Raw genomic sequence first — 12,669 nt, forward strand, 5'->3', positions numbered from 1 at the left:
GATAATTCCATTGCAATGCACAGACCAGCGGCAGCGATGCGAACTCGACAGTTAAACAATGTCAGACAGCCAGCATGAAGACAGCAGAAATGCATTTTTCCACCAGTCTCGATCCATTCCACGCTCCGTTCCTACGCACTCAGCGTATATTTGTATACAAGTAAACCGACTAACGTAATTTTTATAATAAAATTTCCACTGAAATAAAGAACCAAGACATAAGAAAAAGCTCCCGTAGTGAGTTTTGGCTGGCTTTTTGGGGCTCACATATGTATGATGTCTGAAAAGAACTCCCTTGACTATTTATTCTGTAGGAGCTTGGCTAGGTCGTCAAAGTAGAGACCTAAAGAGTATCGCTACCATACATATGTGCAGCTGCTTTTGTTGATGACTTAAAAGTTAAATTTGTTTTTCCTGCTGTTGTTTTTTGTGAATAAACTTAAATCAACTTTTGTTGCAGCAGAGTTGTGAGTTGTGCGAGTTTCGCAGGGGTATGTCAGTGTGTGTAACCCTCTTCAAGGATGTTTGGAAATTCGGAGGGAAGGGTAAAGCCAACATGTCCCGGTAATTGATATAGCTGCCAAGAAAAATGGAAAGTGAAAAGAAGCCACATATGTACATACATTAACCTTCTAGGACTGACGAAATGCATATGGCGAATTCCACGTGTATTTTTATTTCTTAAATTAATTGCGCGTGTGCCTTGATAAGGTTTTTTTTTGGCAAAGATTTTCGATTGTTTCGTTGCTGTGCCTCATTAGACTGTATTATTGTGAAGTTGGGGGCCAAATAAGCAAAGGAGTGGAGTGCATTATGCTTGAAGTTTATAAAGCCGTACACATGCCAAGTGGCGGGCATCGAGATATAAACAAACGACCAAGACTTTCGAGTAGACGTAGAGTCAGAGCAGAAGCGAAAGGAATTTCCTTGCCATAAATTTACTAAAAGCTTTTGCAACGAACGAAAATTTGTTGCTACCTTCCGCTGACAACATGGCTCACCTGGCCCCGGGCCGCCATTTCAAGGATCGGGAACCTACCGACCTAGTGGCAGCATGGGGATAGGTGCTGCTGGATGGAGTGTGTACCTCAGCATAGTTTTGGCTGAGACTGCAGACCATTTTTCTCGCTGGCTAGGTGAGAGAGAAGGCGTCCAACGGCAGCCAAAGGAAAATTTACGCCTCTGCCTTTTGCCTTCATTATTATTGCACTTTGTGGCACTGCATTGTTGTTGTTTTTGTTGTTGGTGCTGTTCTTGTTGGTATAGTGGATGTTGTTGCTGGTGTTGGCTCACGCTACCGCAGACAATTTGGCAAACGTGCAAAAAGAAGTTTCTAAATAAAAGTGCAAACTAAATGAGCATTTAGTGTGCGCGCATCGTAAATTCCTGTTGAAATATTTCTGTCGTCTTACAATTTAGCTGCCAGCCATTTTCAAGAGTTCTCGGCCAAGCCTGGCCTGGCTGACTTTTAAAGCTCTCGCTCTAGCTCTCTTTCTCTTTTTCTATGGCAAACTTTCTTTTAGTACCACGCTGCGTATGCGTTATGTGGAATATACTTTGCATTTTACATTAATTATATGCGAGTGGGTAAAGATTTGACAAAGTTAAGACTGCTTCAGTGAGCCAGGGCACAATAAAATGGTTTAATGAGGCGCAGCTGCCGTGTACACATACACATACACACACACACACAAAGAAAGAAACATACACACCTACTGGGATACAAAAGTAAGTATTCGCCTTTTTATGCGTCTGTCAGTCGTTTTGCTTGAGCCTATTCGGTCGTCCACCTTCTCCATCTCCTGACAAACCCAAAAATACAAACACACACAGAATCCGCATAGTCGCACATGACTTCATTAGTGTAATGAAAACAGAAACTGCCAGCAAAAATGTCAAGGTTGCCTCCCAGTTTCGTGCAAATCGTCGCCAGTCCGACACTTGGTCCATTTGCTCAGGCTTAACGCCGGCCGGGAAAAAGGTTAACACTTGCAAAATGGCTAGCAAGGACGTGCCCAACATTCATTTTGAATAACAAATTTAATTAGAATTAATACATGCGGGCTCACAGCAACAACTTCAAGGTACACACAAATACATACACATATTTATATGTATGTACATATATAGGGCGAGCAATTGGTAAATGCTGGGCCCAGTCATTAAGTTTGAGACTCTGTTATCAGCATATACAATCACATTTACCCGTGCGCACCTTTAAGAGGGCAATACTTATCGTTAAATACATGCCAACTACCAACTATGCGGGGTGGCCTTTAGAAAAACTACCTAACTAACGAATTATAACTATTCACAATTTAGTTTCTTGAAGTCTTTGAAAATGAGCAAAGAATTAAAGTTTCGTCAAGCATTTAAGGCATATCTAAAGTAAATCAGCTGTGGAACTGATATTTCGATAGATAACCGAATTAACTAATTGCATACCAAAAATATATTTTTAAATTCTACGTTTTGAGACCAAGTAAACTGAAACAACTTTATTTAAAAAAATTCAAAGTTTGTGAAAGATTTGTGAAATTTTATCTTTCTTTAATGCTCAAATGTACCTAGTCTAGAGAAAATGTTGCTCAATCATGCCAGTATGCAGCATTCCAGAAAACTTATTAATCAATAATTTGTAATTTCGAATTTATCTCAGTTCACTTTCAGTCATTAAAATGTAATGTATTTTCATTATTGTTTCATTGCAAACGACTAACAACATAATTTCATGTATGGAAATTAAGATTAGCTTGCATTGGGTTGTCGTAACATAGTGCATTATGACACACGATAATGAATACAATATATGGTAGAAGTTCATATTCTCGTTTATTTCTCCAAAAGAGAAACAAAAAAATGGAGAAACCGGAGCAGAAGCAACAAGAGGAAATTCCATTTAACTGCTCATTGATGCTGATTGCCAGTGGCAGAGAACTGATAATCCTATTGCGGTTTTATTGGCGCTCTTTAATTGCCATCACACCCCATTCACACACACACACCAACACCAATACAGACCCGCAGTGATGTCGTGTGTGTGCATATTCACCACTTCCGACAAACAAAAGCGGCTTTGCTTTTCTTGTTTTGTGGCCATTGCGTTTTTGAGGCGCCATTACTCAAACTCAAAACGACCAAAAATGGAGGACAAAAGAACCATGTCGATGCCCATATACGTAGGCGGTTGGGTGAAAACTCGCTGGTGGGTTGACGAGATGAGGATGGCCAAAGTATTTGCTGGGAAAACTTTTGTAGCCAACGGAACGGCGGCCATTGTTTCAATTGTCAAAAGTTTTACTTTGAGAGGCCACCAAAGAAATTGAAGTGGCTTTTAAATTTAATGCCCCCCCAACCAAACGACCGACCTAGCGACATTTTAAAGCCTGATTAGCTGATTGCTTTTTGTCTAATTTGATTTGACGGAATTTCAATTAAACAATAAAGTGCTACGCTGCGACAATAAGATAAATATTAAGTTTTGTCAAAACTAATGAGCATAATTGATAACATCGATAGGAGACTACTATTGAGACTAATGAGATATTTTTGCACATCATTTGATAAGTGCAATATAATCGGATTACTTTCTCTATATATGTGTGTAGGTGATTTATTCTCGCCAAACTGTGGCTCAGTTTATGTAAATTATTGTAATCTCTCTTTTGTAGGATTTTGCACTGTTTGTTGCTTCTCTTTTGTTCCTTTTTTTTTTTTTTTTTTTTTTCTGGTTTTTTGTGTTTTGTGTTTTGCCTGTTCGGTAAATGTTTGCGGCAACCACAATTACAAGTATGCATAATTTGCTTATGGCAATTAAAAGCAATTATGCTCAATGTCCTTACAACCACAAACTCATTAGCTTGTTGCACCGAACAACCGCAATGCAGGAACAACAACAAAATCTACTTAGAAATGTGTTAGTATGTGAGTGTGTGGCTTATAATGAAAAGCCATTCATTTTGGCCCGAACAGAGTAACAGAGAGAGAGAGAGCCCAGTTGCTTCTTGCCAAATTCAATTTCAATCGCTGGCCAAATATGGTATGTATGTGGCACAGCTTGATGCCATTTCTTCATTCTACCGCATGAAGCAGAAGTGCTTGCCCCCTTTTTTTCCCTTTGCCACTGACAATTTTTGTTTTTTTTCTCCTTTTCCATGTGGGGTAAGTGTCTTTTTTTGCCTTCTTCGTTTTGGAACACATTTTTTTGACATGCGTGTGTGAAGTGCTTTCAAACAAAATGGTCACAGCAAAGTGCCCACAGCATTTTGAGGTGGAGCTGGGCGGAGGGTTTAGGGGGGCTAGGTTTGTTTAGAAGGTTTTATGCATATATCCGACATGTGGAAAATTCCATTAGGAAGTTTTCTTTTGTTTGCATACATTTGCATTGCATTGGTCTGAAGAGCAGACCAAAAGGCCGACCTCAGATTTTTATTATTATTATTTTGTAATGGTTTTTGAGTTTTTGCAATGCGAGACGACAGGTCGAGGGGGGGCAAGCAGTTGGCAAAAAGCAAAAAGGAAATAAAAATGATTTGCATAAAATCGATTAAACATTTTCAAGCAAATAAAATGCATATTGAAATGAAATGAATAGAACGCAAACAGCAGCAGTAGCATCAGCAGCAAAACAACAATAAAAATTACAATAAAAATAGCCAAGAGAAATAAATTCGACAACAGAGCCCAAGGGTCAAGCAAGGCAACTGGACTGCTGATGCGGCTGGCCGGGATAAACTTGAAGTTTTGTTGCCTTAACAAATCCAAGCCCTTCTAATAGGTCAGAGAGCTACAGAGACAGGCAAATCGCTCTCTCTCTCTCTCTGTGTGTGTGTGTGTGTGGGCAAGAATGAAAGGACATATATTTTTATTTTGCCAAAAGACTCTTCATATCTCTCAATGTTTGCATATATAAGTGTGTACCAAACTGATTTATCAAATATTTTACAATCTCTGAACCATACAAAATGTATATATATACACATTTTTCACTTGCTTGCTCAGATATAAACACATATAAATGCCCATGTCTAGGGTAATAAAAGCAAAAGTTGTTTGCTCAAAACATAAATATGTATGCCTATTACACTGCATAAGGAAGCATTTTAAATGTGTGTCCTAGAAATGGCAATATTTTCACTTGAAAAGTTTTCAATTAATATCACTTATACGCGATGGTTTTTGGCAAGTTAATTGAAATAATAAAGGTAGCATTAAGCAATCCATAAATAAGATAATAATAATGCAAATTTTGAAAGTTATCTAAGCAAGTATGCATTATACAGACAACAGGTCGCATGGATGATATTGGTCTAAATATATAATCTCTTTGAATCACAGTGAAATCAGGTCAATGTGCAATACTTTTATACGCATTTAAATGGTATTGATTGATTATATATGTATATATGTATGTACTTGCATATTATGTATGAGCTGTAAACAAACTATGCCACTTGTAGCAAATATTTCATTAATAAAGAGAAAATTTAAATTCTTAATTAAAGCTCAAATATTTTGGGGATCATTTGAAAATGTGAAATATTTTAATGGACTATATCAGACTTCGTGAGTGTGTGTGTGTGTGTGCATATAATTACATTTTATGAATCACTTAGAAACAAGAGCCAATCAATATAAATATATCAATATCTCTGTATATGTATGCATGTATATCATTTAATGCAAAAAGCCATAGATGACTAACTATGTGATATGCAAATCTTACAATTTGTGCAAACAAATGTCAAAGTTATTTGTATTTAATTTCAAAGGCAAGCAAAGTTAATTAATTACGATATAACTTAAAGCTTTTCCAATAGAGAAAGAGACGAATGCTATTGGAGAGCAAGAAAGAGAGAAATAGTGAGAGAATGCGTAAATTGTTGAGCTTCAGTTGCAGTTTGGCCTGGCATGAAATTACAATAATTTAAGAACTTTTGCTTCAGCTCACTTGAGAACTTACTCAACGGAGTCAAAAGGAAAGACAGAGCAAAAGACGAACCCAAAACAGAAGCTCATGATGAAGATGATGGTTAGTGAGGACGCCCGGGATGCTGTCTCTCCTGCTGCTGCTGTCGAAGCGTACACAATGCATGGCACGCTTTGGCATTAATGGCAACTTAAGCTCCCTTAAGATGCAACAACAGCAAATGTATTAAATATAAATGATGCTTGTTACCAAAAACCTGCAACCCTCTTAGACTATTCCCTGCACGATCTTCAAACGCACTTCTAAGCTGCCACAACTCGACAGCAAGAATGTAAATTTAACTATCTAAATCAAATACAACATTTAACCGTCACTTTGAGAATCTAAAAACTACAATTTAATAAAATGTTGTTTCTCACTCATTAAGCGGAATCTTACACTAACTAAACAGTCTACTTTAAGAAAAAAATATAATTGCCTGCAATAAATTTCAAATTAAATAGAAATTTTATTTTCCAGAGCAGCCCAAAATAAGAAAAAAAGGGGAAAACACGCAGACAGACACACACAGACAGAAGGAAACGAAACAAAAATGCAAATCTCAACTAATTCTTATAAATTATTTAATAAGAAAAAGTCAAATGATTCATTTTTAAGCTGCACCCTTCATCACTAATGCTCAGATGGCAGCTGGAGGAAAAATATACGAGGCAGCAGCCAGCATTCGCAAGCGCAATAAAAAGTGCAGCGAAAAAGAAAAGTCAGCGCAGGACATAGCACAGCAGTAGAAGGCTGTGTGGTGGGAGTGTTTCGGGTACTTTTAGGTTGCTGGTTAGGGATAAGGACAAGGACGGGCAGTCAAAAGGCAAGGACTACTGCTGAGCAGAGGAAAAAAAAAAGAAAAGGAAAAACTGCTGCTGCACTGCAGAGATCCATGCCAGTCATGTGGGTAGGTTGGTCCATATCTTATGGTGTGGGGGCGAGGCAGACCTTCATATATAGCTGACTGTACGGGTGTAAGAATGGATGCCCGGAGGGTTGTCGGGCAGGGTGTGGGCTGAATGATTTAATGTCAACTGCAAGTGAAACGATGCTGTCAAAGGCTACGTGGACATTGCTTATTGTGGCACCATGTGCCCCTGACAAACAAAGTGCATAAACAATTTTTGCATGCATCAAGTCAAAAAGCATAACTCCTTCTTATTTTTTTGCGTTTTCTATCGTTGGTTTCTTTGTGCTTAAGTGAAAAGTAAAGGTTTGTCATCGATTACTTTCTAAGCCATACGCTTCACACTCAGTTAAGCACACACACACGCACATACACACACACAATACACAATGAAAGAGAATCACCACGGAAAAGTGAAATGCACTCGAAGAGCCCACAGCAAAGTCAAGTTCTACTCTGGATTCGTTGTACAATAGAACGAACTTGGTTGGCTTACCAGCGCCCAGAGGCAGCTTCAGCAGCATAAAAACGCGGCCAAGAGAAAGAGCATATGGGGCAACAAAGGGAACCGTGGCAACAGCGATGACGACCTAAGCAAGCAAAACCGGCAAAAAGCGGCAAAAGTAAAGGAAGCAAAGATGTAGAAGAAATGAGAGTTGCCGCTGCTGCTGCATTGCTCTGGCAAATGTTGAATGTTGTGCACATGGCAGTTTATTCATGATTTCACATATTTCGCTTCCAACCCAATCCCAGTTTCAGACCCAGAGCCATCCCATTCACCCTACATACACTCATCTAGCTCTTTTTGCCTTTGCCCATTGTTGGTCGCCTTTGCCAGGGCGAAAAAAATATTGCTTTAGTATTTGTGCTATGCATACACCAACACATCCTCAAACACATACACATATACATATGTATATACACATAAGCTATGGCCAAAGCTTTCTACATGATTTCTCTAGCGCGGTTTTTTTTGCTTGCTTTATTCTCCTCTCTCTTTCGTTTCATTTTTTTTTTTTTGACTGTGCTGCTTCCCTCTGAAGTTGCATTTTTATGGTTTTTAACATGTTTACTTTAATTTTGTGTATTTGTCTTGTTGGCGTTACTGTGACACATGTAGCCACGCCGTTGTTTAGCCAAAAGGAAAAAGCGAAAGGGAAAACAACACAAAATGGTCACTCAATAGGTGGCAAAGAAAAAAGACAATCACACATAGTACCAACCCCAAAAGGCGACATACATACATATATGTACCCAATACAAAAAAAAGCGACTAGATCTGTCGGCCTAACTTAGAGGCTGTTCAAAGAGATTCTGTTTGATTTTCAACGTTAATGGAAACTCAAAATTCGAAATTCTTACCGCACTTGAAACTCAGTTTTGCTTTCTTAACTGCTTGACTAGGCCAACTTGTTTAATGGCAAAGCGTAGTGCTCAGTGGGTTGGGTGGTATAAAACCTCATTAATCGTCTTTCGATTTCTTTTCGCCCTCTTGTACATAATGAGAACTCATTCATCATATTCAGCGTTAATTTATCAGCCACTGCAACTGCCAGTCAAGCATCTATCTTCATTTGCATTCATCTACGCATTGAACTGCAGCTGCCAGCCAAGACAAGGCCAGAAAAAAACTGAAACTGGGAACCTCATCCTATCACCAACATTTTGGTAAAAAGACCAAAAGAAATTGCCAAAACTTTGCAATAAAAAAACGAAAAGTGCTTTTTATAATCTGCAACTTAATCTGCAATAATTGATTTATCGCCTGCTGACAATTGAATAACATAACCCCCAGAAAAGAAAAGCGAACGAGCCAATGCAATAAAAAATTATATATAATATACACACACGAAGTCTTACATACATACATGCATATAAAAAGTTAAATAAACATTTGCTATGGAAATGCGGTAAATCTGTAAATAAGTCGATGGGAATCAATGAAAAACAAATCCATATAATAAAGCAGAGTGGCGACTTTTCGTATACCGCTTAGGTCTAAGATAATAATTTACTCGAGTTTTCTTCTTTCATTCATCTACTTTCCGTTTTCACCTGTTACATGTTTTAAAATTTAAAAAAAAAAAGAAAACAGATTATAAATATAATAATATTAGCCGCATTTTTTTAATGAGTTTTGCTCTATTTAATATACCCATCTGTATAAAAGGTAAGGCCTGCATGGTATTCAGTTTATTGTTTTTTTTTTTTACCATTTTGATTATTCCGCATATTAATTGGGTTAAAATTTTTTCATACTCCATCGCAATATTTTGATTATGACTGCTATTGTAAGTGTGTGTGTAAGTGTTTGTTTGTGTTTTGGTGGCTTTTGTGTTTATTTAAACAATGTAAAGTGTGTCGTTTTATTTTTTTTGGATTTTGTCAATAGGCTAAGGGGCACTGACATTTGCATGTGTGATTCCACAATGCGATTTTACTTGGCTCACTGAATGAGGGAATGACTAAATGTGTGCATGGGTGTGTGTAAATATAAATGCAAATACAACCACTCGTACACACGCACACATGCATAAGCTGAATGCTTAGTTCATAAACGTTGACAATTAATTCAACAAAATGGCAACCATTCAGCTAATTGGAAACGCTTAATGCAAAAGCGAATTCAAAGCCCAAACGGTCCGAGATGGCTAATGAAATTATTTGTGGCAATTATATGACACCCTAGGGGGTGTTTTGAGATTTCACACGCACACACCACTTAGACACCAAATACATGTACATATATGTATGTATATGTACATACATATGTATGTATGTATATAAATACATAAATACATAAATACATACATACATATATCGATGAATATACTGTTTTATTCAGAAGAAGGTGGTGGGGCGTTAGGCATTGCCATTAGACCTGCCGATGGTGATGGCAATGGCGTTATGGGAGTGAAAGTGAGTCTCTCTTTCTCTTGCTTGGGATTCAATGCATTGCAACAGCAGGACATTCTTGTTTCGGACGTGGCAAATATAAGTCTATTGACATAGGCACTGCCTTCGGAGATAATTCGTAGGAGAAACTGATTAAATAGTTTAAAATCAAGATACAACCAATTTGGACATTCATATTGATGATGATGGCTGGTCATTTCATCAAAAATCCATTGACGTTGCGCAGCCTGCTGGATTGCCAATTGTTCAGTTTGAGGCGAATTCTTATCCATGAATTCAATTGTTACCGAATAGGATAGGCCCAAATTGATCATATTGAGAATTTCGGGATTATCGACTAATTCCTGTTGCACGTAATCGGATTGTTTGGCCTTCAGGGAGGTCGTGAACCACGGAGGCATCAGAGAGAATCGCACTGCACCCATAATCAATACAGCGTGCTCTTTGCGTTGCTCCCAGTCATGATTTAGCCAACGCAATGCACTCATATAGACTTCCATTTCGGAGTTAACACACACATTGGAGGAATCCAACAGTTGATGGACATGTTGATGCTCTAGTTGGAGAAATTCCTCAGTGGTCACAGCTAGCAGAAAGAACTTTTGAATGCGACTAATCATCAGATTCTGCAGTATGGGTACATCATAGGGCACAGCCTCTAGATATACTTTAAAAGCTTCACACTCACTAAATAGCGTCGTACTGTCGAAGCAACACCACAACTGCTTGATCAGATCGGGCAAATTGAAATATGCCGCTGCCATATACAATTCCACTATATGCTCCCGCTGCGGTGTTGCCTTGTCGTCAATCATCCATTCGTAGACCTTTTCAAAGCCCACTGCCTTGACTTGTGGTGCGGAAATTTTGATTATATCTTTGCACTTAAATTGCTTGAAGTATTCAGTGTAGAATTGCAATACAGTCAAATGGCAATCAAAAACACGATCTTCCACATGAACCTGGACTTCAGTTCCTTGGCGTTCGAACAATAGTTTCGAGATGATTTCGCCCAGTTGAGATTTCTCCCAGGAAAAGTCAAATTCAACACTTTCAAGCCATGGCTTGAAGCCAATTTGATCCAAAGTTTTCGGCGGCAGTTGCTCGCAATCGAAATCTCCAGATTTTAAACAACTTTCGATTACCAAATCTATTGTGGCATTATTTCTAATGAAAGGGAGAGGAAAACTGAAAAATGAGCTTGTCCAAACGGCAGGACAGTTGCTTGCACTTACATATCATAAGTGTTTAAGTCCTGCAACTCAGTTGCACCAGAGGAAGTCAAATTGGTTTTCTCATTCATCATTAAATACTTTGAATTTGTATATATAAAAATAAATTCTTGGCCGACTACTTTTTGATGTTTTCCCCAAAATAATGTATGTGTGTTTGTGTATGTATGTGGGCATTAAAAGCTTAATTTGCGGCTGGCAAAAGGAAGTCAAGTAAACAACACTTAAACTGCATTTAAGCCTAGCCACATTTAGAATTCTAATTCTACCTGGCTATCTGGATTCGGGTTCGGCTTGAGCTTCAGCTCAAGGGCTTAGCATGGGTTTTCAAGTGCGGCTGTTTATCTATCTATGCCCAGGCAGTTGCAGGGGTTCATATCAGAGCGGCCACAAATTCCAGTCATTACATGCAATGACCAGTTTCCCCACCCTCCTGGCCATCAAAAGATTTTATGTGCCAACAACCAACATGAGAGGAGGAGACCAGCATATAGACAGAACAGACAGCCAGTGAGACATAGGTGACCGACAAATAGCTCTAGGTACACATACATAGATAGTCGGGTAGTTCGGTAGCTGGGCAACAGGAAAATTGAGCTTAAGTTGCAATTAAGCAATTGCCTAGATGTTGTCTTGCCGGAATGGACTGACTAAGTGACCGACGGGTCGATGTTACTGCTAATGGGCGCCAACAACTCAACTCAACTCAAACTCAAACTGAACTCAAGTGGCCGATGCTTTTCAATTGCAAATAATGTAAAATTGCCATGAAATGCGGTCAGAGGGCAGTGAATGGATCTCGAGCTGAATAGGGTAGAGAGCCACTGCCGCCGTCATTGGGCCATTGCTTTCCAATCACAAGCCAGCAAAACTTAATACAATATTTAAACCACAAACGTGGCACAAATAAAACCAAAGTAATCTCAAACTGAGCTGTGGCAAGTGCCACAACTTGCAGTTAAGTAAAAGAAGAAGAACTAGTAAAAATATAAAAAGGAGCTAGAAAAAAAAAGAAAATTAAAGAAAGAACGCACACACACAGAGAGAAAAACACACAATTTTTGCCAGCTTCACAATCTGGTTGTGGGAGGGATGAGTCTTGTTGAAGTGGAAAACTTTTGCTCCTACCTCTTTTTTTTTTTTTTTTTTTTTTTTTTTTTTGGTCTGCAATGAAGCTCAAAATGTGGCTGAAATGTTAACTCCACCCACTAAATGGCCCGACTGAGGCCACAGCGAAAGTGCAGACTTGTTTACATTTCGAAAATGGGTTATGCGTTCTGTGGCTATGACCCACAACGCGGCACATTGATTGAGCCGGGTCCACACAGAAATAAAAAAACAGAATCAATTTTGATTGAATTTAAGGTTTAATGGATTGTCTGCAGTGCAATAAACTTTTGCTCGATAGCGGGCTGGCTGGCTGACTGACTGTTGGCTGCTGTCCCATGAATTTCAAATTACCATAAACAAAACAATTGAATGAGCAGCAAAAATATAAACCAAAACAGACACACATACAAACACAAACAGAAGCACACAGGATGCCAATAATCAGCGTTGCTCATACGCAACGTTTGCCCCATTGTTAATCCTGGCACGCAGCATCAATAAGTCAAACACGTCATTGGCAAGCACTGTCAGAA

At 38.6% G+C, this 12,669-nt stretch overlaps 1 protein-coding gene and 1 long non-coding RNA gene across 2 annotated transcripts in view; both read right to left on the reverse strand.

The window, feature by feature from the left end:
* LOC137585638 (uncharacterized) overlaps nt 1–12,669 on the reverse strand; it is a 97,661-nt gene that overhangs the window by 37,660 nt on the left and 47,332 nt on the right. The gene's annotated exons all lie outside the window — the stretch shown is intronic.
* On the reverse strand, nt 9,056–11,155 carry LOC137585085 (kelch-like protein 7). The gene is made up of 2 exons (XM_068300736.1): nt 11,030–11,155; nt 9,056–10,961 (listed from the first exon to the last, which is right to left on the reverse strand). Exons 1-2 carry the CDS (start codon nt 11,098–11,100, stop codon nt 9,716–9,718), a joined length of 1,317 nt encoding a protein of 438 aa, XP_068156837.1. The 5' UTR covers nt 11,101–11,155; the 3' UTR covers nt 9,056–9,715.

The sequence above is a fragment of the Drosophila tropicalis genome, unplaced genomic scaffold (assembly GCF_018151085.1).
Source record: "Drosophila tropicalis isolate 14030-0801.00 unplaced genomic scaffold, ASM1815108v1 contig_878, whole genome shotgun sequence".
Lineage (NCBI taxonomy): Eukaryota > Metazoa > Arthropoda > Insecta > Diptera > Drosophilidae > Drosophila > Drosophila tropicalis.